This window comes from Micrasema longulum, unplaced genomic scaffold (assembly GCF_059751315.1).
Source record: "Micrasema longulum isolate JH-2025_06_02 unplaced genomic scaffold, ASM5975131v1 h1tg000614l, whole genome shotgun sequence".
In the NCBI taxonomy this organism is placed as follows: Eukaryota; Metazoa; Arthropoda; class Insecta; order Trichoptera; family Brachycentridae; genus Micrasema; species Micrasema longulum.
The window spans coordinates 436,546-464,422 of NW_028277810.1; the positions used below are offsets into that span (position 1 = coordinate 436,546).

At 32.4% G+C, this 27,877-nt stretch overlaps 1 protein-coding gene across 1 annotated transcript in view; it reads right to left on the minus strand.

Annotated features, from left to right (window-relative positions):
- Positions 1–547: 547 nt before the first annotated feature.
- The window catches only part of LOC148280111 (ATP-dependent RNA helicase DHX30-like), a 39,569-nt gene continuing 12,239 nt past the window's right edge, over positions 548–27,877 (minus strand). Inside the window, exons 10-23 of the mRNA XM_088228885.1 lie at positions 19,538–19,748; positions 18,387–18,506; positions 16,291–16,445; positions 15,241–15,365; positions 12,994–13,171; positions 12,413–12,576; positions 11,763–11,916; positions 10,527–10,663; positions 8,899–9,087; positions 7,909–8,073; positions 6,423–6,639; positions 5,250–5,424; positions 2,482–2,561; positions 548–1,617 (exon numbers count right to left, since the gene is read on the minus strand). Of these exons, the coding sequence (XP_088085011.1) occupies positions 1,311–1,617; positions 2,482–2,561; positions 5,250–5,424; positions 6,423–6,639; positions 7,909–8,073; positions 8,899–9,087; positions 10,527–10,663; positions 11,763–11,916; positions 12,413–12,576; positions 12,994–13,171; positions 15,241–15,365; positions 16,291–16,445; positions 18,387–18,506; positions 19,538–19,748 (2,377 nt within the window). The 3' untranslated portion in view covers positions 548–1,310. The remainder of the gene's footprint in view (positions 1,618–2,481; positions 2,562–5,249; positions 5,425–6,422; positions 6,640–7,908; positions 8,074–8,898; positions 9,088–10,526; positions 10,664–11,762; positions 11,917–12,412; positions 12,577–12,993; positions 13,172–15,240; positions 15,366–16,290; positions 16,446–18,386; positions 18,507–19,537; positions 19,749–27,877) is intronic.

Consider the following 27,877-nt stretch of genomic DNA (forward strand, 5'->3'; position numbering starts at 1 on the left):
TGCGAGATTTATGCATAGATTATGAAAAATGTGTCTTAGCTTTACTCGAGACAAAGTTATGGAAAAGTAAGACAGAAAAATATTTTAACTGAGAAAAAAACCTTTTTTAGAAGGTAATATGGAAGTTTAACTTGTGTAACCAGTCAGATGTGATCACTTAACGCACTGGGTAATATTGTGAGTGTCTACGAGTAAGAAAACAGTGGGTGGGGAGTTAGGAAACAATTTTGATAAAACATATTCAAACAGCAATAACAGAAATGTTTTACTGGGTAAAATAATTTAATATAACAATGGAGATGGAGAACAATTAAGAGGAGGGAAAAATAAAGTCTAGGCATTTACAGGACTTATGACCTGTCGTTGGCTGGGTTAAGTGGCCACATTACATCGTGGGTATACTGAAAAAACCTTAACTCTCAAATCCCTGTTTTGAGAATTCAAGCATTTAGTTTTGTTCCAATTTTACTCTTTTATATCTTATTTAAATAAAGTAAGATGTTAAGTGCTCATTTAAGAACATGTTTATAATTTTTCCATTTTTCAATTTTATATTGAGTAAATATTTAGTTATTTAAAGGTTTTAGACAGAATAAAATACCCGGTATACGACTTGACTTTAAATTTATTTTTAAAACAACAGATATATGAAATTTAATATGGCTTAGAGAATTTTGCCAGTTTGAAGAGCGTTAAAAACTTTACAAAACTACATCATCAAGTCAAATCCGCATATTTTCGAGTTAACGTTTTTTGCCAGTATACCCACGACATACTGTGCAACATTCACCATTCTGCCTATGTTTATTTATTTAAATCTTCAAGTACAAAGAATAAGTATTTTGGTGGACTTATTGTTAAAAGTGATATCTTCCAGCCAACCAAAAAAAAAACAGACTGGTCAAAAGAAGAGTTGGTCAAAAATTTGTACTAAAAAACGAAAATATATATCAAAAGATACATACATGAAAAAAAAACCTAAATAATTATGTTCTTCCATCAGTTAATTATTGTGATGTTTAAGAACTGAAAAAATTAGCAGATGGAAGAATTGAAGAAATGTGGAAGTTCAAAGATAGGTAAGGTCTGGCCGACCAGCCAATGACAGGTGATAAGCCCTGTAAATGTCTAGACTTTCATATTCCTTCCTCTTAATTGGTCTCCATATCTGTTGTAATATGTTAATTGTGATAACTCCCTAGGTGGTGAAACCCAGTCCTTATCTACAAACATTTGGACAAAATCAAAATATTTCCCTTTATACGAGGTTCTCCATTTTTGTTGAGTTAAATATTAATTGGTCAATGTGTCTAAAAAAAGCCTTTGTCATTTTCATCATCATCATAATTATCTTTTGATGGAATGCTTTTTGTCGTCTCTATTTCTGCATCACTCAACATCTGAGCAACGGTCTTCACAAGAGCGTCCCTAAATTCGTCTATGGTTTTAGCGGGACTGTTTTTTTTAAATTTTCTTTGCGACATATCGTCATTGTCGCTGTGATCGTCTAGGGCCGAATACCTGCGATGTTTCTCCTCCACAAATCCTCTATTCTCTATGTAGTATTGAACAATCGACCATATGATTTTGTGAAACTCCAAAAGAAGATCGGCGTGCCTAAAAAATCAAAGATAAAATTGAAGGGAAATGGGTCTGGAAAATATAATAGATAATGAAAATACCATAAAACTCATAAAAGAACTTAAAAACACAAACAAATTGATTCACCATAACCAATTTGGTTTTATGGAAAATAGAAGCACTCAGGATGCTATTGCAAAATTATCCACATATATTCATAAGTCATTGGACAAATCATTTAAGTGTATTGGTATATTTATTGACTTAAAAAAAGCATTTGATAGTGTATCACACAATAAAATTATATCAAAATTAAAAGATGTAGGAATGGATGGCAAAGCCATTGAATATCAGCATGATGATTTTTTTAAGTTTTGTATTTCTGAAATTACCCTGCATGTGATGCCAGAGGTTTTCTTCCGCTTATTTTTGTTCAGTTCTGCTGATTGGTCCGTTCACAGTAAGTAAACCAGATATCTTTCTTACCATTGGTTGATTCATGTGAACTAATGATGTCATTCGAATTAGTTTGTTTTTATTATTTTTTCGTACATTATCAAGTAATTTTGCCGTGGAATTAAATGCTCTAATTTTTACCGCACGCAAGAAAACCATTTTTGTACCCAATTTCCTATTCTGAAGAGGGCTGAAGTTCCTCATTCTCGATATATATTTGTTTTACAATTCTTTCATCATACATTCATTCTACATGACCAAACTATCAATTAAAACTGTCTCAGATTTGCACTCTCGCCTGATTTTATCATTCGTAACCCTATCATACACTGATTTCCCACACATTTGCCTAAAAGATCGTATTTCGACCGCGTTCACTCTGCTTTCATCCTTTACACAATTTTAACTATCTTTATTATTGTCTAACACGATAAAAATACTTACTCTGGAGGGCATTGCAGTTTTATTTTCTTATTGTCTAAATCAAACACCGTAAATGTATCATTCTGGTAGCATTTTCTTATCTGAAAAAATAAAGAGAAAAAAATTATCCACAAAATTATCAAGACAAAGACTTGTGTCTTTCTTCAGTTTTGCATATTCACTATCAATCTTTTAAAACTAATTGATCTAAAATTTTATATTTCTTTACAGTCAAACTGCGAAAATAACAAACCATAGAAACTTTAAAAGCTTTCATAGTACGTAATTTGTGATCAATCAAATACTCATGGTCAGTACAATCACCTTTTTCTAATTTCCCATTGTGACAGTAAGGAATACAGTGTTAGTCCCAAATTGAGACCGCGGCCGTACGCTCTAGATCCCGTTTCAGAAGGAAGAAGAACGTAGGAATACAGCGGAATGTATACAGCGGAACTTTGGAACAACTATACGCAAGGAGCGTGGAATAAATTAAGGATCACGTATAACAACTCATACAGACAATTATTCGGATTGCCTAGGTACTGCTGTGCCTCTGAAATGTTTACAGCTGGACGAATAAACACCTTCGCTGCCGTGCTTCGCCAAAGAGCCTGGAGCCTACGGGAACGCCTAAAAAACTCTAATAAAGAAATTCTCCAAGCCACTGCAGGGTGGATCCATTGACCGTTGTTCGAGCGATGGCGCGATATGTTAAGACCACCATAAGTGCTGCAATATAAAATTTTATTTTATGTTTATATTTAAGTTTATTGTTATATTTTTGTTTATATTTATAATTATGTTCATGTTTTTATGGTAGAATTGGCTCTGCACTTTATAACCGTTTTACTGGAATAAAAATTTAAAAAAAATAATTTTAAAAAAATACAAACAAAACAAACAACGACACAAAACCCAAATACATATAGGAAACATTAGAAGAATTCGCCCGATACAACATGCACTCAAGCAATAGAAGAAAAACAATACACATTAGAAAGCACATAAGTACCTCAAATGATAAAGACACTACTGGCAAAGTCCAAATATAGGTCCTAACATGATCCCTATCAAACTCAGGCGAAATTACTTCTCGTCATAACACTGATCCCTCATTAAAACCCTAATGTCTTAATACCGACTGTAGGAACAATCCAATGCTAAGACCCTAATTGTCCTAACAATCTCTCAGACCTTAAAGCGGACGAAACGGGTCCTAAAACATAGTCAGCGCGCTGTTCTCTCGAGTCAGTCTACTATTGGGATTTGTAATTTACCACTTCCCTTCCATGGAACAAGAATGTTATATTCTGTACATAGCAAGTAATCCAAAAGAGATAGTTTTTTGTAACGGCAAATAGTAAATAAAAAATATTTCAATCATTTTATAATGCTATATTCGGTCTTTAAAACAGCTTTAGGGTATATATTTAGGGTATAGGAACTAACTATGGTTTTCATTTCCCCATGCCCAGAATTCTTAGGTCTGCCAACAAACATACCAGTCTTGATTTCTTTGATAACAAGTTGTCTTCTTTCATACGATCACTGAATCAAATTCAATTGTAAACACCTCTCTTCCGCATCCACTCCCACCAAGTCTACTATATACCATTGTGTCTTTCTACTTTCTTTTATAATAATTTTCTATGCATAAATATGTCCTTAAAAATGCCCATTCGGCGTATATATAAATAAATAAATATTAAAGGGGTGCTTCACTAAAAGATTGTATATAAAGGAGAAAGTGTGATCAAAATACATACATATAATCAAAATAATAACACTTTGTTTCATACCATTTCCTTATCAAGATTTAATTTAGTGATGTATTTATCCTATTTTTAAGGTTGTTTAGCTTCGAAAAAGGTTGATAATAAAATAAATACTATGCGATAAGAAACAAAGTCATTTTACTTTAATTTGAATTATATTAAGTGGTAACGTAAGTTGTCAATTTTTTTTTCAAATTTAACAATGAGCACCAAAATTAAAACAAATTGGTAAAGGTTACGTCATTCGAAAGAAATTTTTCTGCTTTATAAGATATTTGTCGTGTTTGGTTTTACTTTACATATTATTTTACTTGATTACAAGTTTTAAAAATGGAATGTCAAATAGACGAGAGTGAGCATATTATGTTAACATGCATACCTAAGGTAAAAGTTTTATAATTAAACTTTTATGGAGGTTTTCAAAAAAGGCGTTCTTGTTCAATACCGACCACGATAATTTCACTTCATTATTTTACATTAAATTAGTCAATAATGTATTCTCCTTATTTGTTTTCTTCTTTATTCCCTTGATTGCGTGAACAGAAAGGGTGTCGAGAATCCTCACTTTCGTCTACTTGACATTCCACTCCGAAGTGCTTTTACTCAAATAAAATAACTTGTCACGTAAAAGCAAGCGCAATAACTTGTAGAGCAGAAAATTTTCTTTCAAATGACATACCCTTACCATTTTGTTTTACTTTTGGTGCTCATTTTTAAATTTAAAAAAAAAATGCCCAATATGAATAATAAATAACCACAAAGTGAGTGCTTAAAACATTTTATAAAAATCCGATCATTCGGCTGGGCTATATACTCCGGATGCATCCGTCAGTCTTAACCAAGCTTGATAACATTAGAAGGGATCAGATTCTCCAGTTCTGGATGTCCACTGCTGACAGATTGTTGGTAATTCATGTCTGAACTACAGGATGCGGACCTGACTCGGGAGATAGACATAGGAAGCAGGCATGAATTGAATAAGTGAAAGCGATTGTTTGAAGAGAAGTTTACCTTCTGGCTAAACAGGAAGACTGTGATCGGCTGCAGGTAGGAAGTGTCTCTAACTAGAAGTCCCCTCCTGGCTGTAGAGTGTACGGCCCCACAATACAGGAGAGCTCCGGACTCGTTGCGCTTGTGTATGTTGTGATTAACGCTCGAGGAGGATATGAAGGCGTGTTGCCCCTGACTGAAACAAAAAGTTAAATATTCTAACCGAACTCAAAAGTATTGAATAATATAACTACGCATTTTCTTTGTGAAAATCACTAAAATATTTAGTGCTAGTTTATTTTTAAGCCTTGACAATTGAACAGTCATGTTCTGAAAACGGTCAGTATATTTAATTTGTTTTAGTGATTTTGCACGAGCTAAATACGTAGGTATATTATTGAACATGGAAAATTACAATGTTAGTGGTTCAAATATATTTTTTTTTTCATTTGTCTACTGGGGATACCTCCCCGTATTCCAATGTAAAAAAATCAATTCAATAATTTATACTATTAATACAAATATTCATAATATTGATTCCAAACTTTAAAAAATTTCCTTCTTTTAAAAAACATGCACTATTCTGGATTCAAACTAAAGATATGAACTCTTTTTTTCTATGATTTATTTTGTTGCACTTTAATAATAAGGAATATTTTTATGTTTTTTTTTAAATATTTTTTATTTCCTTTTTTAATTACTATAAAAAAAACATATTATCTTTTACAGAATATTTTATTTTTTCTTTCTTATGTTATACAAAAATATTAGAACTGTCCATTATTTACTATAGGAGCAAAAATTCATTAACATTTTCTTGTATACCCACGAACAGGCCATGCCTTTGTGGGATTTATTTTGTCTAATATTTTTCTATTAATATGTATTTCATTGATATGTAATTATGCTTTATTTTTTTTAATACTCTGTTTTATTATCATTTTTATTGTAAAAAAACAAAAATAAAAATAGATAAATGTATTTAAAAAATATATATTTAAAGTATCCCTAATTCAATGAGGCCAAGAGTCTTGTGTTGAGTTGGGATACAACATAATGGAAAGTGGAAGCATGCACATTATTAAACAATAGCAAAAATAAAATTTTAAAATTATTACATAAACATATATTTCAATACACATCTGGACAACAATGAGTAAAATAACAGCTTAATAATACAATTACTATACATACTCTGAAAATACTTCTTTATTTGGTGTAATTTTTCCTTTGGTTTTGATAATATTCTTGATGTGCAGCATGGTATTAAGTCCTGACAAGAGAACTCCCTTTATCAGTTCATCCACATCCCGGTAGCGATCATCCTCTCCAAAGTTTTCATTTCTGCTGCCAATGTTAGGTGGCAGCATGCGACTCTGCTGAAGATGTTCTACGCAGATCTTACGCAAATCTATAAAAAAAAATATATATATATTTTCTTTTGCCTCTCTACCTTACAGATTCCACTGTAAGGTAGAGAGGCATTGACATTTAAGCTGTGCATTTAGCTTTAACAGTTCTCGATTTTGCCAAATTTCCTCGTTTTGTTTTAGTCTTGTAAATTTTGCCAAAAAAAAAAGAAAATAAGCAGAGTTCTGAAACTCTGAAACGATAGGTATTGAAGCGAACGTACTGGACAAGTAACTGAGATATATTTTCCAAGAAATGTCATGCCTCTGATATCAGAAGAACGCAGCAAGCTGGATACAAACTGATTCAAATCCGCAGCGGTCAGGGTGGTTTTATGAACAATTTTCACCGCTTTAAGCTCTAATGTAATTATGAAACACTCTTAGGATATTCCTCATTTGATGATGCATCGTACCTTTTTCAGCTTAGAGCGAATGCAGCTAGATGCGCGATGTAGAAGTCTGAATAAGGACCTGAGAGATATTGTAACTATAATAGTAAAGGCAAAGTCCGAGTGGAACGTAAGATCCATTGATGTCTGTCAGTAGTCCGGCTTCTCCTGAATGAGTTTTCTATGGTTTCCTCTTCATTAAGCAGATGCAGAGAACTTAACAAGGCCATGGGCGACTATCCTACCAGATACTCGCGCAATAGTTGGAGAAGTTAAAAGGAACATACTTTTTGCAGTAAATATAAAAAACAAGCAAGTCCCATTTTTTCAATCTCATAATTAGCAAATACTTGTTGCCCTCAACAATTGAAAATAAAGAGATAGCAAATCACGACACACGTACAAACATTTGTGTGAGAATAAGATACACATATCTTCTTAGTTCATATTTCTGTGTAATTCATTATCATAGCTACAAAACCGGCTGTCAGTGTTACGATGTATGAGAGTAAAGGAGCAATGAGCGCATGCAGGCTCGGCTACCACAAAAAATTGGATTTGGCCGACCACATATTCTACGCCACATATTCTTAATTATCTTATTAATGTGTTTTTCATTGTCACTTTATTTCCTTTTTATTTTTTTGGAATTAATTACATGTTTAATTTAAAAATTGTGATTTTATTTTTTTGTTATTTTCTATAATGCTTATGTACTTTTAACTGTATGCTGTAAGAGCCCCCAGGGCGTTTATTAAATAAATAAATAGAGTGTTTTATTAGAAGAACCTCAATACAATACAGTACATTATAGTCACAAAGAAACAATTTTTTAGGAGAGTGTATAAAGAGAAATATCTACAAAACATATCAACTCACCATAAACACTTTTCATTCTCTCGATACGTAATTTGACCTTTTTGCAGAACTGGTCAGCCTCCCGATAGCCGCGGTGTTCGCGTATCTCCTGATACTTCTGTGTCAGCCAGTACAACGCCATGTGATCAGAAGTTGGGTGGTGCTGTTCCTTGGTCCTCCTGATACCTGGTGGAACATAATCAGAAATCGATTCAGTTTTCAAATTCCATATAATCAGATATAGGTATAATATTGACCATGTTTAGATCAAAGGCATTAAACCACAATTCTGGAAAAAGCTGTTTGATTATTTGAAATGTGTTTTAAACTCAGAGTTTCGCTTCCGCTTAGTCACCCTTACGGAAAAAAACCTTTCTATGATTATCGATCACAGAGTTAGCTATAGTTTACAGAAATACAACGGCCAGGTACTCAGGTCGAGAATTGCTAGTGATAAACCGAAACGTCCATTATACATTTGTTGTTAAACCAAAAATTAGAAACGCTATTGTGCAATAGAGCAAAAGAGCATCTCTATAAGCGGGAGCGAGTTATTACTCTAAGGTTTAAAACCAATTGAGTATGGCCTTATGCACATCTAGCAAAAGGATTTTGAAACTTAAATAATTTTGCCAGAATGTGAGTCTTACTTATAAACCTGGTATAAAATTAAGCCTAGGCAAAGTGGTAGAATAAGGATAGGAATACCATCCTTATTTTAGTCGTATATTAAAGATGGTGTTTGCATCTTTATTTTTTATATCGAGTTTATAAGTAGGGCCCTGTGTTTAAGACCACATTTGAAATAATCAAATCACTTTTTCCAGAATATTAGTTTAATGTCTTTGACCTGAACATGTAATTTGATAAACCAATTTCAATTTTGTTTTATTTTTAAGAGTGTAATGTTAAAATATTGTTCATATTAGAAGTGAGGTAGAAATTATGTACTTCAAATATTGTTCATATTAAAGTACATAAAATTGGTATTTTCTAAGGAGGGAAACTAACCATTCACTTCGTTGACTGCGCAAGAGAACAGGTCAATGTTGTTGGAGAGTATTGTAGAGAGATCAACCACTGGACTGATGACTTTGAAGACGGTGGAGTGGATTAGTGCCTTGGATATTTTGGGGTGAGTTGTGAAGGTAGCGATCCTTCTTCCTAAAGCAGTAAGTTGTTCGTTCTCGTCCAGAGCCCCTGTAAAACACAATTTATTATAATTATTTAAAGTGATACACTATATCAAACCGCTATCTTCGAGTTTTGAAGTACATCGATAGCTATCAAAGGCATTTTTACCCCCTGGTACATATTGCACACTTAGTAGAAGACTGTTGTATCTCAAAATTACTGATTTTACAGGAGAACAAAAATTCAGTTTCACTTTTCATAAAGTTATACTTCTAAGAAAAGGTGATGGGTTTTGCAGTATTTTTTTATAATGTATTTGTAGTAGGTACATCAGGATTAAATGAAAGTGTTATTATTTTTTATTAAATATAGAATTTATAAAAATATATAATGAAAAAAATTAAAAGGTAATTAGTATAACTTTTCAGGTATTTGTGATAGAATTACGACTGTTTTTGTCAAATATGCATAAGGAAATTCACGTTTTGACTGTGTCCATAACTCAAAATCCATAAATTTTGAGTTACAACAGTCTTCTACTCAGTTTGCGAATTATATCTAAGCACTAGAAAAGACAAAAATCACGATCAAGCGAGCACTTTTTGCTTTGATTAAGATTAATTCAAACATTAAATCGTTTTGAGGTGGCTGCATTTTATCATAGAAGCTAGGGATGGAAAGACTGAGAAAGATATTACAAGGAGGGTAATTAACAGGGTGAATGGTGCACGGAAATCTAAATTGGGAAACAAATTTTTGTCGCAGGAGGCAAAACTAGCAGTTTACAATGGAGTTCTGGTGGCGACTAATGCATGGAAGCGAAGTACGGATTTGGAAAAATTATTATGAAAGTAGGTTCAATGCTGTCGAAAGCGTACTCTAAGGCTAATGTGTGGTAAAACGATGTATAATAGGTGCACAAATGTTGAGATCCGTGAACTGTGTAAGGCTGAGACATGCATTATCGACAGAATCAAGAAAGGGGCGCTGTGTTGGTTTGGACATGTAGACCAAATGGACAGCGAAAGAACGGCAAAAAGGATCTACGATACGAATGTTGATGGATGCAGAAAACGAGGAAGACTGTGAGAGACATGGCACAATCAACCAACAAATACTTGAAGATGGTACATGTCAAGAGCAAGAATAATCGGCGAGCGTGCACGAGAATATATATGAATGTAGAAGAAGCGAGGTCTGTATGCAAAGATAGAGTGATATGGCATTCTATCATTTCTGCCTACCCCTACGGGGGAATGGCGTGATGATTTGTTGTTGTTGTTCTATTTAAAATACAAAAAAGAAACAAGTCAATTTTTTTTCACTTTTATTTTCAATGGATACAATTTCCACACCAAAAAAAAATCAAGCGTTCACATGTGAAGTTGAAGAAGAAAATCACAAGCCTCGTAGTTCTACGATCATGACGATTTCAACAATTAACTGAGTCATTTTATATTATTTAATATTCAATATTAAAATAGGTATTGAAGAAAATATCTTACCCATATTGATAAGATCATTGACAGCTAGTTCAATGGCTTCTGGTGTAGGCGGTTGGGGAAATTGTCCAAGGAAGTCTTTGGCCTTTTCATTAACACTGTATGTCTTACAATCCATTACTGTCTTCTCCAAAGGTACACTAAAATCAAACACATATATCATTATAATACAATTCGGTATTTATTTGTTGTATTTTATTTAATTATAAATATATCTATTAAGTTGTAAATAAAACTCCAGACAAAATATGTAAGTTGAAAGCTTTTAATAAAATAAATAAAACAACTTTGTTTTTACCCATTATTTTTTCCACCGACCGGTTTCAAAGCTATACAAGTTTCTTCATCAAGGTATACTAACTAATGAATTCTATCCTATTTTATTTTATCAGTATGCTGCCAATGGAACTAATAAATCAAGTCTTTTTGTCTTGAAACCATCCTTTCAAGACAAAAAGACGTGAGATGGATTTGCTCAAAACTAGACAGGAGTGAAGTAAAGGAAATATTGAAATGTTTATTTGGTAATTTATTATTTCATTCTTACTATGAATCGCTTTTTTAATTTCTAAGATTTCCAAGTTGTCTAATTTTAATATTTTATTTTCAACATGAAGAACTTTTAATTCAGTGTCATTATTGAAATTATGATTTTTTTCTATCAGATGGTTTGCAAATTCCGAAAAATGATTATTATTTACGCATTTTAAATGTTCTTTAACTCTAATATTAAAGTGTCTTCTAGTTAGATTCTGAATTCATGTCTAAGGGGTTAAAAGCGAGCATATATAAAATGGCACGCAGTTGGCGTTACGTCACTCTCGTCACGTCGATCCATCATGTACGCTGAGTATGTTTCCGGCGTCTCATGTTTAGATTATTTCAAACTATAGCTTTCCCACCACATACCGCACACCGCATCTGAGGACCTATTTCATTAGTTAGTTTGTTTAAACATGTCCTAACAAGACGAAACGCGTCACAATATCACCCTTTGAATATTTTATAAAAAATAAAGTAAAATTATAATCCAATAAACTTGTTTTATTTTGGATACATTACCAAATCTTTTTCTTATATATTATCTATTATTAGATTTACAGTGGATTTTTTTAATTGACTCTAGTAGTGTTAATATTTATGTAATAGCTGTAAAAATCCCAAATAAAATAAAATGAGTAAATAACTTTTTAAAAGCCTTGAAATTCGTATTCGTAATATCATAAATGTGAAACTAACCGTAATATTTCTGGAATGGCATTTAGTGTGAAGGATTCCATCCTGGCTTTAGTGTAAAGATGGTAGCTTTCTCCCGGTTTCACTCTACCTGCTCTGCCGCGCCGCTGAGACACACTCGCCTTGGAAATCCAATTGTTATCCAAGGAAGAAATGCCTGCAATAGGGAAATATCACATGCTACGAATGCCGATAAAAAATAGATGAAATGGATTTAGAAAAAATTATTGGCTTTTCAAAATCAATATGGATATTGTGGAGAAATGTTTTCATACATAATTTTTAAAAATAAATTATTTATTTATTTATTATTTCATGTTTTACATAAAACTTTTTTTAAAAATATGAATACCTCACTGGGCACAACCCGTGTCGAGGCATTCATTTACATGATTTAATATATGATACTTATAGTGTCTAAAAAATATATATGAAATACATATAAAATATTACATATTCACATTTAAATCCACACAGATATATATGCAGTGAAACCTCTATCTATCGTTCCTCGAATAATCAATTTCCCGGATGCGTCGTTTATTTCTTCCAACTCCGAAATAATTTCATACAAAGCATACAAAAATTGATCGCATCGGTCGTTTCTCTATCCACCATTTTACCAGAAAATCCTCCAGAAATAAATTGATTACCTTTATTGTCCATAAGTTTATGCTCTTTGTGCACTCCTGTGTCTATGACATATGAAACGTCGTCTATGGTGATGCTTGTCTCTGCTATGTTAGTCGCTAGAATGATCTTTCGCATTCCATATGGTGGCTTTGAAAATATTTTTTTCTGGTCTTCGTTTGACAGCCTTAAAAACAAAACCAAATATAAAAATAAACTTTGGACACTTATAACTAGTTAACCTTATCAAAAATCAATATTCTGTAGACTTTGTAGCAATGAAAGTGTTAACTCATCATTTGATTCAATTTCATGCAGAGCTATGTACGACAAATTTGAGTGGCGCTACATAGTGGTAGAAATGCTGATTAAAGTATATTTTTTCTTCATTCATACAAATTGATGTGGACAATTGCTGTTTTTACAAAAGCACCGTGTTTTAAACAGTGAATTTGAGTTACCTATGGTTTTTTTTTAAATTCGGAAAGAACGATTGTATGGACAGGACCATAGACAGAGAAAAATAAAATCCAATATTGTTTTGGAAAATTTAGGACATTTTATATTTTTAGAACGAGGTCTTAATTTAGAAAAATGCTTTTACCTTGAATGCACAGGGAGAATAAGAGCCCCCCTGATTTTCTGGAACTCCATGTTGTCGCGAACTTTCCTTATCTCTTGCCAGCCGGGAAGGAAGCAGAGAATGGCGCCTTCTGGTTTGGTGCTGTGCACCCATTTTATCATTTCTGTTACCTCCCTTGTATCGACAGACACTGGACCATCTAAAATACAAAGAAAACTTACACCAAGACGCTTGGGTTTATTTTGTGCATCACTAAGAACTTTAAAAATATAAACACTTTAAAAAATTTATACACCTCTTTGGTGAGAACCATCTTGGAGTATAATTCTACAATATGGAGCCCTTACTATGCCTCTCACCAAATTACCATAGAAAGAGTTCAGAATAAGTTTTTGAGATATGTTAATTTTAAATTAGGAATACGTAATGAATTTCGTAACTAAGATTATTTATTAAATACATTAAATTTGATTAAATTAAGGGACAGGAGAACTATTAATGATTTATTAGTTCTATTTAAAATCGTTAATTCAGTATTGGACAATCCTGAAATTTTGGCCCTCATTGGTTTTAAAGTACCAGTTAGAGTGACTAAGCTAGTTCAACTTTATCACTGCAACAATCATATCTCAATATATTCTAGCAATTCAGTACTGAATCGTCCACATGCGCTGAGTAATAAACATTCGGATTTAGGTGACATATTTTTATTGAAATTTCCAGCTCATAAACAATTACTTGTAAAACATTTTAGTGTGGAATCAATATTTAAATTATGTTCTTTCTAAGTAAGCATTGAAAAAGTTGTTACTGTATATACTCCACTGTAAATACTTATGTATGTATGTAATGTAAAAGGTACTTGTACCGTTAATTCTTGAAAAAAAAAAAAAAGGGGGTTTGGACCGACCACATTGGGAAAAAGCAAAACAAAAGACAGTCTTATTAGAATAATAAGAGTGGACAGAAAACCAGTAATGGAAAGGCAGAATTTAAAAAAAAATACTACTACTACCATCACGCCATTTCCTGTAGGGGTAGGCAGAGAGAATTAACTGCCACATACGTCTATCCTGGTATACATTTCTATCTTCTTCCACATTCATACATGCCCTTCGGTTCTGCTTGCTTTTGACATGAACAGACTTAAGATTTTGGTTTATTTGATCATGCCACGTCTTCCTTGGTCGTCCTCGTCTCACACTACCGTTCATTTTCGCCATATATACAGTATAACCTCGTTTTATGTTCCTCGATTTTACATTTTCCCGCTTTTTATTTTTAAATGTCCAATTTTTTTTACATATACTCGCATTTAAATATTCCACCCAATTAACGTTTTTTACGTTTTTCATAGCCCCAGTTTTACGTCGAAATTTTTCCATAACTCATTCGATCTTTCAAAAGACGAGCGGCGCGCCTCCACGTGAATGGAGAATAAAATCGAGGTAAATAAAAAAATGTGTAAATTATTGTCTCAAACTAAATTCAAAGTAGGTGCAGTGTAACCGACCATTTTGTTTAAGTGTCTAATTTTGACATTTTACTAAATAGTGACATGCAGTTGACGCATGATTAGGAAGAATAAAGTCTTTACATCAATAAATTACGATGCAGAAAGTTAAAAAAAATGGCATAGATATTATTTGATGTTATAAACATAATGTGAAAAGGAAATAGTTTAAACAGTTATCATAAAAGTGTGAAACAGTTTTGCTGCGATGTAAATGACAGTTGAACTTCTGTGGTACCATACTAAAAAAAGTGATACCATTTTTTAAAAAAAATCCAATATTGAGGGAAAATATAATTGTATGCATTTTATGCAAATTCAAATTTTTATTTTCGTGTTTTTAAGGTTAAGTACCTGTTTTTTACCGAAGTTTTTTTTTAAATTCAATAAAAAAAAACACATTTAGGTATTGATTGAAAATTCAAAACATTTTTAATGAAATCATAGGTAAATATGAATAATACCCAATTATGACCGTTTTAACAATTTTTCTGCAGTTTTTCATTTCTTCACTTTGGTGTTTTCTTCAGTTTAAGACTTTTTTTCGCCACTCTCTTGAAAAACGTAAAACAGGGGTTTTACTGTATTTGTTTGTTTTTCTGTAAATAAAGTTACCGTAAAACATTATTGTGGATAGTCAAATGTAATAGTAAGCTACGCATAATCGCTTCTATACACGGTTCGCCCTTGTTATCTATAGCCTGGATGTTATGAATATTCGGGCCCTTTGGCCTGTTTTGGTGTAAAAAAAATACCTTCTCTGTTGCTCATTTCCAATGTTCTGCTTAAATTTAGTTTCTGCGCAAAATCTTCAAGGAAAAAGCTCTTTACAGGATATGTGAAGCCTGGAATATCCAAAACTGGACAGTTGTCGTAATATCTGGAAAAAAGAACAGCAAAACCTACATAAACATTTTACAGAACTACAGCACCATTCACATAGCATTAAAACATTAAAATAAGGAAACAAATCACAGAGTACAGTACTTTTATATACATACTTTTATCGTTTTTTAAAAGACCTGTTAAAATAAACTATGAGTGTAGAAAAACAATGAGTGTGAGAATACGTATAAGAAAAACATGAATAATAAATATTTAATATGTTATTTTAAAACAGTGCATGTTCAAAATGTACGTAAATAAATGCATTTAAATAAAAATAAAATTAAATACTGGACAGAAACAAAAAATATTCATCATTCTTCATCATAGAGGATATAAATACAGCTTCAATAGGTAAATGTTTTCAACTATCAAATATCTAAATTTAGTAAATGGGGTATAGAATTCCAACTGTCCATGCACTTTGTAGCTGCAAGACGTGCTGTAATCTAGCTCCTATTTATCATAATTTGAGACAAGGAACTAGAATCCAAACCGTCAATGCGCTCTGTAGCTGCAAGACGTGCTGGGATATTTATTTATTGTACAGCACTCTTGAGGTTATTTTCACAAAAATGGCGCTTTATAAATTATCCAAATATATATAAAGACCGAATCGTTGATGGAACTGAAGGTCATACCAAAAATAAGTTTCAGAAAAGTTTTCAGGATTGGAAAAAACGTTGGAATAAGTGTATTATATTTTATGGTGATTACTTTAAAGGGGACAATATTGATATTGAGGAATAAAAAAATATAAACACAAACTCCATGTAATTTTCTTTATTGAACCTATCAAATTTGCGAAAGAAAGTCGGTAAAAAAACGGTTATAAACAATTATTTACACACATTTAATAAAATGTTTGACCCGACAGTTAATGCTTTGAATATTAATAATAAAAAACTTTAGAAGCTTACTTGCTGAACAGCTCCGTATCGATGGTGGCACTCATTATGATGACTTTGAGTTTGGGATTAAGGATCATGGCTCTCTTGGCTAGAGACATTACAGCATCAGAGTCCGCTGACCGTTCATGAGCTTCATCCAGGATCAAGTGCGAACAGCCGAGTAACTGCAATTGGATACATATCGATATGATTAATGCAAACAATGAGGATTCCACTGTTTTCTATTTATTTTTTTCTATTAGCGTACTATTTAACTAAGCAAATATATATATATATTTTTTTTTTGTGCGTTATTTACAAAGATATGATTTTTTAAAGTTACATTTATCAAATACCGTGCCAAATGACTGTAATCAGTGTGTCACTTTTCAGTAGTGACGTCATGAAGCGGTTGGCGTTCTTACTTTCACTGACCGCGGTAAGTTGTATTTCTCCAGCCAATAACAAAACTGACAAGAATCTATGGAATATTGCTTTGATTACTTCATTTAGTTGATCGTAATTTGCTCATTTCTATGTTATGGTTGTTTTTACAAACGTTTCGATTTAGAAAAACCTAGAAAATTGACATAATCTCTGGTTGAAATGTCAACAAATTGAAATGTTTTCTATGGTCAAAACGTTTCTTACAAGGTGCGGGGGCTTTAAAGCGGAAACCGGAAATACTACACGTAGATATAAGGAGTGACGTCATTATTTACGATTTTAAAATGAATACTCTTTTTAACATTTTTTATTTATTTTTGTGTGCGTTTTTGAGATATTTCATCCTACTCCAAATTTTTTAAATATTCACGTGTACACAAAAACATTTTGAAAATTTAATTCCGGGTTGGGCTGGAATTCCTCATTGTGTTGATCAATCTGTGTACATAGTAATGTAAATCACGGGCAGCTTCTGACGAAAAATATTGGCAGTGCACTTCTTTGATAAACATATTTTTCTTATTGGATCCACTCATATGGACACATCTTTTTTTTTAATATTTCATTTTCGAATGAACAGTAGTTGACAGTTTGAAGTATATCTTATTTAATTAACATATACTGGAACACTTGTATTGCTGACTGTTTTTTATAGGGACACATCTCTATAACTGCTTAACCGGCATAACCGCAAACAAATTGAACTATAATAGGTATAATGTTACAAAATAATAAGCATCAGAACGCAAGTTCGATATTTTGATTGTTCCATAATATGTTCTAGCATTGCGGGCAAGTTAACCTTGAAATTCTTACCAATATTCGTTCAGAATGCAGTTTTAAAGTGAGGTTATAAGAGAACTTTCTGCACATATGCCAGCACTGGACACAATTATTATTTATATGTATTGTCTTCTTCTAACGCATAATTTGCCAATATGCAGTCTATTTCACTATAGTCACCACAATTTAATCACATTTACTATTTTTCATACAAATTTAGAGCAGAAATTTCGAGCAAAAAAAAACATCCACGATTACGTAACTGATAAAAATAAAAAGGTTGTGCACTAGAAAATGAAGGTGATCTTATTTGATCTTTTAGCCTTAGATTGAATCAAATATACATGTTGCAAAAATCATAGTTTCGTTGTGCATAAAAAATATTGGATTTTTTTTCATTTGGCAGTGCATGCATTTTGTATTACTACATTCTTCTTCCTTTAAAAGAGGTATCTGGGATGTATGGCCGCAGCCCCAATTTGGAACTAACACTGTATTTGTTCATTGTCATACATGTAAACTAGAATCATGTGTATTTGATTGATCACAAATTGACAAAACTGCAGTGAGGAGTGAAACGAAAGTTTTTACAGTTTCTTGGTTTTGTTATTTTCGCGGTTTGATTGTAAAGTAATATAAAATTTTCACTAAATTAGTTTTAAAAATTGATAGTGAATGTGCGAAATAAAAAAAAGACACTAGTTTTAATGAGCAGTCTCGGGAAAGGGGTGGGTGCTTTCAAAGTAGTGCACACATTTATACACATACAAAGAAATCACCTTTGTTTCAATTGAATCACTAAAACAATCATTGAATGGTAATAGAGCTAAAATATTGACAGTAAGAAAAATATGTTTATTATTAAATATACTATGCAAAAGTAAAACAAAACTAACCTCTGGTGAAGAAGCAAGCCTCCTTAACAAGGCACCTGCGGTACAATAGACAATTACTCCCCCCGGAGCCTTGGGTATTTTTGTCGACAGTCTAACTTGATGGCCAATCACATCTCCAACCTAAACAGATACTCCACTTTTAAAAAGGGGACTGGATAATGGGATACCACAGGGGTCAATCCTAGGTTAAACATTTTTAGATATATTTTTATTTAATTAAAAACATCATTCTGTGGCTTCGATCTATAAGGGCCAATGTCACAAATCGTAACATTACAAGAGAGTCATTATTTAGCCACTCTGTGGCGTTATAATGAATTGTTTTATGTTTTTGATAACAAATATTAATAAAAAACATTACTAGACATGCATCTGTGTAGAATTTAGTTAAATATACAAGTTTTTTCATTGACATTAACCCTCTACAAAATGGTGGCAAGAAAAATATGAAATCTGAAATTGACCCTTCTAGATCGAAGCCACAGAATTACTGATAGGTAAAATGGTAAATTTTACAGTGTGTAAAGCGGCCACTTAAACCAACTAATGATAGGTCATAAGCACTGTAAATGTTGAGATTTCCATATTCTCTTCTCAAAAAATGTACAATGATTAAGCTACAAAGTTGTCACCAAACCTAAAATGGATTCCATATGTGGAGAGACTGGAAACTCTCGGTTCCACAACGCTGCAGGAACAGCGAGAAAGGGGAAAGGAAAACGAGATTCAATCTAAATCTACGGAAGCATTTCCTGAGCAATAGGGTTGTTTATGATTGGAATAAGCTGCCACAAGAGCTGATCTCAATTTGTAGTCTCATGGGCTCAAAAATGGAATAGATTTGTTTGGGAAAAGTTAAAGTGCGCCAACAACTAACTTTTGTTAAAATATATTTAAGCATATCAGCTTTTAGTTGCTCGCTTAAAATTAACATAATAATAATGAGTTACATGAATAAATAAAAGAAATAAAAAGCATTGAAATATTTAAAATCAATTAAAAAAAAGTGTTCATGATAAATTTTTAAATAAAATGCAATGCTATCAAAAGTTTATATTAGTTCTTAAAATGTTATGAACTAACTTAGTAAAACCTAAATAAATATGTTTTCCCTCTCTGTTGTCGTAAATTTCGGTTGAATATTTGTTTACCTCTTCTTCTCTTTCATCGGCCACCCTTTCGGCTAGAGCCAGGGCTGCCACACGCCGCGGCTGCGACACCAGGATGTTGCACCCGGCGCCCGCGCCCGCGCTGGCAGCAGCCTCTAGGATGTAGGCAGGAGTGCGGGTGGACTTTCCGCAGCCGGGGGCGCCCCTGATCACGACGGCGCGGTTGGCGGCGACCGTGGAGACTATCTTCTCCCTGGAGAAAAATGGGCGTACAACATTTTCCATAAAACGAGGGAAACAACCACGTAAAATTAATTTAAAATTGAGGAATAAAAATACAATTCACCCTTTGTAATTTGACCATGCCTTGAGAATTTGTACGATACTTCTACATAAAATGAACCATTTTTTATTAGTATTTCATCTCACTTAATACAGATTTATGGTAGAGTGACTATACATATTATTTATTTATTTATTTTATTTATTTGGATAACCAACAGCTATAATTAAATCATATTTATATAACAAAACAAATAACAAATAAGCCAATTACAGGTTTTCACAAGTAGCATCACAGTAAGTTAAAAAAGATTCTCGAACATAAAATGAATAGTAATTAAATGCAAATTTAAAAGAAAAGAAAAAAATACTACGAGTTATTTTGAAAGCAAACGCCGCACGTTATTAAGATTATTTTCAAATAAATCTATGTTAAATGATTTATTTAGTACATTAAAATTATTAAAAGTTCGCCATAAATATGAATTTTGCCTATAATTAGATGAAACAAGAGGTATGTGAAGAAGAGGGTTATTTCTTAAAACTTTGGAAGGAACATTGATAGAAAGTTTGCAAAGTAGTTCGGGACCATCAATTGAACCAGAGGCAATTTTAAGTAAATAAATTATATCCGCTATTTCACGACGTTTTTGCAGAGGCAGTAGGTGATGTTTTTTACATATATGAATATACTGGTCAGATTTAAACTCAAGTTTCAACCGGAAACACATGAACTTTACGAATTTTTTTGAATATTTTCAATGCGTGATATCTGCACATTGTACATAGGATTCCATATTGTTGCTTCGCACTAATGTACAGTAAAGGATTTTAAGTGTCTTTGCCATAGTGAACGACGTAGAGCTACGCATAACAAAGCCAAGCGCACGCGATGACTTTTTTATGATGCTGTCAACATGGGCGTCAAAAAGTAATTTACTATCATGGAAGACACCTAGATCCTTTACACATAATGAGCGTTGGAGGCTTTGACCCTTAAGCACATAGTTAGTATGAAAAAATTATCATCATCATTCCCTTTACGCACCTAATGGTGCATAGGGCACTGCATTGGTACACCAATCGCGATGTATCTTGATCATTTTTGTTACATGAAGCTAAGATGATCAGTCTTACGCTTCAGGTACCAGTCCAGTGGTCAGCACGTTTGCCTGCCATGCAAGAGGTTTCGGGTTCGATTCCCAACATGGTTGACACGTGTTTTTATACTAGAATATTTCATAGTCCCTGGACTGGTACCTGAAGCGTAAGACTGATCACCTTACTTTCAAGTAACAAAATCGATCGAGATATGCTGCGATTGGTGTACCAATTTAGTTCCCTATGCACCATTAGGTGCGGAAAGGAAATGATGAAGTACCTACCTGCTACATATTTTCCTAAACCATAAGTTTTTTGCTGTGATCGTTTTTAAAATTCCGCGCAGGTAGTATCAAGAATGACATTAAAAAAAATATCGTAATTTTTTTAAAAAAACTACGCTTTTTTGGCGGGAATAATTTTATTTTCTCTCATGACGTCATCAAAATGTCGGACAGTCGAGACCGTTTCGGCGCCCAAACTTTCGAATACAGAAATCGAAAGTGGCCTACATTATAATCGAAAAGTAGGACGAAACCTCATTTTCCCTACGAAAGCGAGAGTGAAGGGAAATCTGTATGATTGTATTTTGTGACGTTTCTAAAATGAAATCGCAAGTGGAAACGAAAGCGAAAGTTTGTGTTCGTGACGTCATTGAAAATATGAAGGATTAATTCTAGGCGCATGCATCACTAATTTTTGGTCCATTTTGTTAGTGTTAAAAAATACTCAATAGCTTTTTTCACAATCTCAACTAATCGTGACTGTACTATTTGAAACAATGAATCAACAAATAAGTAATAAAGAAGTGTAATTCAATAAAATTAGCATTTATTTTATAAGAACTGATATTGTCGTATTGGGGGCTTGAGGATCATGGATACTGCAATGCTGTCCAAAACGTAGACAAAAAATGCTTTTGACACATCCTGAATAATTAGTACGCAACAAGCTCTAACTACGAAATGTGTGTATTTTTTACTGTTCATATCTACATTAATAATAAAATACGTCTTTATAATATCTTGCTCTGTAATATTTGAAAATTGCTTGAAATTTTGGTCGGGTTTATTATTTTAAAACAATCAACAGGTTTATTAAATTAAACCTTATGGATTGGTATATAAATAGTAATTGATTGATAGGGTATATAAATTATGTTCAAAATAACATTCACTTATTTATTTTTTTACATATATGTAGTTTATTACAGATTATTTAAGACATTAAACTATAAGCAAAAAAATATACAAAAAGATAATTGTTTACCCAGAGAAATAAGTTGTGGGTAAGTTTCATCTATCGAAAAGTGAGTTAAATGTTTTTTGTATAACTGTCGTTGCTGTAAGAACACATCAAGGTAATTGTTTTTGGATTTAGCAGGAATCGAACGAAAAATTAAAGTTAAAACTCAAACATGGCATTGGTGAAAAAAATTCAAACGGGTTATTTGAAACGTTTTTCCGGGTATCATTTTATGACTGTTTTTTATGTAGTCTTTGATGTGCCAATGCAGTGCCCTATACACCACGTGTGTGAATGGATACATGGTAATGATAAAGATAATGTAATAGTGTTGGTCATGGAGAATCTTCAGTGAAACCAGTAAGCTGAATGTTGGATATAAAGACTGTTTATATTGATATACAGTGCGTTCGAATGTTTAATAAGCCTATGTTAATGTGCAAGTGCCCGTCGGTGAGCCAAATAAATATACATTTTTTTTATTGTGTAAGCACGAAAATTTAAATGACTTATATGATTTTTTTCTACGCACGCGAAAGCAAAATGAATTGAATATTTGAAATATGAATGGACTGTACGCTATCGTAGTCTACTGCAATACCCGATCACTTTCCGCTGCGAGCAGCGTAGTCTGCCCCGTCTACCTCAATATCCAACAAGAAGAAGAAACACGCGTTACAAATTCAGAAATACAAAATATTACTTATTGTTAATGTATTAATCATGTTATTTACGCGTAAACGCGTTATATTTTAAATAATTGAGTTTATTACTCACTGAACATAATTTTTGTTTATATTTTCGAACACAAGATGCTTTGTTTTTTTCGACACTATTTATATCAAATAGATATATCATTTGTAAATATTACAAAATTGAATGAAAGCATGTTTTTCTTTCAAAATATGCAAAAAAATGGATGTGGTGTCTGCTAAACAAAACAGAAACGCCAGTCTCGAATGAAATCGAGAGTGAGTTTCTAGCTACGTCACATGTTGTAAATGGTCAGTTCCATCGTGACGTCAATAGCAACGAGATTCTCCGATTAATATCAACCGATGTCAGTCAGCATTTTAGTGTTTTTAAAAATAACAGAATGCGGGACTGCGGGAGACAGCACGCTAATAAAATTAAAGGAACTGATTCCAAAATCGCAGAAAATAAATCAGGAAATAATAATAATTCAGAAAACAGCTTAAAGTTTTTAAGTGGATTTTTTGTAGGTAAAGAAGTAAATAATCGGTACTAGGTGCATTAAAAAATATACATTTTTGATTTAGAGTAGTTATTACGTACAAATGTAGAAATACACTAAAAATCTGTTTTATACATAATAACATAACCTAAATTGTTAAATGAGCAAGATGCTCGTGTTTTGAGAGGGAGTTCGTTTTGAAAATTAATATTAATAATACATAATATATTTTGAAAAGCTCCTATTTTTTTTTAAGAATTCAAAAATATAATATACAAGAATCAATTAATATAGTGGGAAAGTAACGATAGGTAAATACCTAAGTTAGGTACTTCACAACGACCAAAAAATCACGCTGTTTCTCCGCAGGGATAGGCAGAAATGATAGAACGCAATATCCTTGCATCTTACATTCATACATCATTATTCCGATTTTTGACACATCTATCTTCAAGTATTTGTTGGATTTGGTTAACCCATGCCTTTCTCGGTCTTCCTCTATTTCTGCATTCATTAACATTCGCATCGTAAATCTCTTTAGCCGTTCTTTCCCTGTCCATTAACTCTACATGTCTAAATCAACGCGGAAATTCATTCTTGATTTTGTCGACAGATAATGCTTATATCAGCCTTCTATGATGCACGAAACTCGACATTAGAGCACCAAGTTAGGTACATTATTTCGATTATTTCAATAAGATTAAGCTACAAACTGATATAATTTGATTTTAAAAAATCAAAGGAACTTATTTTATTACTACTACAGTTTAAAAATATTTTTTTAATTCCGTTTTTACAGAACCAAAAAAAAAGTTTCTAACTTTCTATTCGACAATCGAATAAACAATTCCTTTTTTAAATACTTCGAGCATTTTACCTAATCTATCTAATAGACGCGTTATTCCTATACTATCTACATCTGATAAAGACATAGCAAATATTGGGTTGCCTTTAACAGTTTGGGAAAAAGAGAGAAACAAATTAAGATACACATGCAATCATTTATGTAAGGAGATATACATATTTCATTCATGGTCATCTTTCCACACGTAATGGTATATAGGGCACTGCATTGGTACACTAATCGCAGCGTGTTTCGATATGTTTTGTTACGTGGAGGTAATATGGTCAGTCTTACGCTGCAGGTGCCAGTCAAGGGACTATGAAATGTTCATGTCAACCCTGTCGGGAATCGAACCCGAGACCTCTTGCATGGTAGGCGAATGCGCTGGCCGAGGCCAACAAATACATATTTCCTTAGTTTATATTTGTTTCTGAGTAAATCGTTACTATAGAAATGACACTAGCTGGCAGCTGTCAAATTTAAAAAAAAATTGCTTTAAAATATTACTCACTCTATAAATTGGATTTTATTTACGAATGAAAGGATATATCTGTTTTGTTTTTCATAGTTGCAGCCAATGACGTAATGGTTGCAGTGCAATTAAAGCAATTTTTCGTCACACACGACGGTATATTCTGCTGTGCATTACATCTGATCGCGATAAAAGCTCATAAGATAATGAAGGCACGGAAGAAAATTATTCACGAATTGATATACCATTTTCCAGCGTTTGTAACGTTTCTATTTAATTAAACATCATGAATCTAAATTGCTATACTTTACGCCGATCTGTGCAGGATGCTGTACAGTAAATAAAACATTAAATCAGCATAAATTTCATACGTTATCAACCTATCGAAGTGTGAGATATTTTCCCACAAAATGTATATACATACTTTTACATAAATGAACATATTTTTAATGTACCACTGCTAGAGGATTGATAAATAATATGTTTGATACTATTATAAATAATATATATACAGGTGTTCTTTAAACCCTGTCACATCCGAAACCACAATGATCAGTATGAGCAAGAAGACATATTGGCACACTAAAACAAATTTTTAGAACGACTAAAATCTTAAAAATAAAATATAGAAAAAAAAACAAATGGTTGCCTACTTCCGGAGGGAAGAAACGAGGGGGGGAGTCTGATACACCGTCAAATTCACGGCCGCGCCCCCCTCGCTTCTTCCCTGCAGAAGTAAGCAACCATTTGTTTTTATAAATAATTTATTTAAAAAAAAAATATTCGTTCTAAATATTTTTTTTAATATGCTAATATATCTTCTTGCCTATACTGATCATTGTGGTTTCGGATGTGGCAGGGTTTAAAGAACATCCTGTATATTTTTAATATCAAAAAGATTTTAAACTTTGTAATATGACATTTTACGCTTATTTATTCATATTTTTTCATAAACCATTTTACCTTTAGAGCTATAGTGGTTTATACAAACTTATATATAAATAAGCGATTAATAATTTCATTGATAATTATTATCGGATGGTGACCCTATTTCAATATCACAACCCCCGTAAACTCAAAATGGATTCGTCCAAATCCAAGATGGCGGTGACCGAACGATGTCCTTTGGTAACCTCCGTTGGCCGTTCTTGACCTAGGACGACCTTGTTCGAAAGCATTTCTCCATTCGGGAGCCTTCGCGATCGGCGGGCGGCCTTCGGCGCGCTTCGGAACGGTTCGGACAGCCTTCGACGATATCCGAGATTATAATGGAAAACGTATTGAGCGGTTTTATGTTTTATTTTTTCGAAGAATTTGATACAATATTATAATTTAAAAACAAATAGATAGGTACCTAACCAAAATTTAAATGTTAGGAGTTTTCCCATAATATTTATTTGAAGCACGTTCGTGATTTTTCTACAACTTTTAAAATTTTATTTTATAAAAAAAAAAAATAATAAATACATATTATTTATTTAAATTAAGCCCGTTAATAAGTTTGGATCAAAGCTACTAATATTCAGATATTTTAGCATAGATTTACGTAATTGAATATAGAAGTCTAGGCATTTAAATGGCTGATGACTTATCATTGGCTTGTTTAAGTCACCACTTTACACACTAATATTCCTACGTTTGAACATACATATTTCTTCAAGTTTTCCTTGGATGAAACTCACCCACAACAATAAAGGTCATGCTTCACAAAAATCAAAGAATTGGAGAAATATGGATGTAAAACATAGGCAGAATGGTAAATGATACACAATGTGTAAAGTGATCACTTAAATAGGACAATGACAGGTTATAAGTCATGTACATGTGTAGACTTTCATGTTGTTTATTTATTTACGGTGGAAATCATAATAATATAGTGTCCGTAACAAAATAAAATACAAGGTACTTATTATTAGATAACATTTTTTTAAAGCAGTTTTTCAGTTATGTTTCTGATGGATTTTCTTTTTGATACAACAAAAGAAAAAACAAAACAAAATAATACTAAACAAAAAAATAATACATGAGTGTGCATAGAATACAAGACTTGATATACCTGCCTATCTCTCTTATTTTTTTAAACAACAAAGTAGCATTTTGATATAACAGGCCTAAATTATATGATTAATTCAATCAATCGTGGAAAATAGATTATTAAACAGTATATATTGATGTGCTCTCCTTAAAGTAGTACATTGTTGATGATCTGAGATTTGTTAATTTTTTATGTTATTATATATTACGATCTTTATCTTTGAACATTAAAAAAACACAAAAAAAATATATACATAAAGACACATAATTTAAAGATGTATACAATTAAAATAAAAAAGTTAATTAATAAAAAAAATAATGCAAAAACAATACGTTAATTAAAGATATCATTACTAATTAATTAACCTAACCGGACCGAAGGAGGGGGGGGGGGATTCGAATCCCCCATAGACCGATTTTAATTCGATAACTCAAGTACCGCGAAACCATCCAATTTTGGCCGCTTTTTACAATTATGTTGATTTAAAAAAAAAATGTTTGTTATGGTTTACTTTTTAATTACTAAAAATGACATCGGTAATCATTGAATCGGGTTACAATTGTAAATTCAGTCATATTTAAATGCGATTCCAAGCAATTAAAAATTTTGATGGGGGGCAAAATTACCTCCATGTTCGTCCATGTTTGCCCGCAACCATTATTTGTTGAACTGTAGCTCATATGGCGTTCTTGTCGGAGAACTACTTAATTGAATTATTAATTCAAGGGAAAAATTGTCGTTTGGACATATTTTCAATGGCTAACTAATAAAATATTCACCTAAAAACAATTGGGCAAATTTACACGCCGAATTCTATTTGTTTTCATACAAGCAATTTATAGGCCTAAGGGTTGTCAAAATCTGGTTGATAACTTCAGAAAAATTAATAAATCTCGCTTATTTAAAGGAATGTTTTATATAAGTACACATATCAATAATCCTAGTCTTAATTACCTAAATGACAATTTTTAATATCAGGTATGTACACACATTTTTCAAAATAGCAAATACTTATACTTATGTTGTGAGAAATAATAACTGTTTCAGGAATATAGTTAATGAACAACTAAGAAGGTTAAAACCAGATGAAATCAATTTTAAAAATCAATAGAAATTATTTCGGAATCTAAGTCCATAGCTACGAAAGTGAAAAAATATCGTTTGAGGGTGGATAATAACTGGCTGGTTAACTCCAGATAAAATTAAAA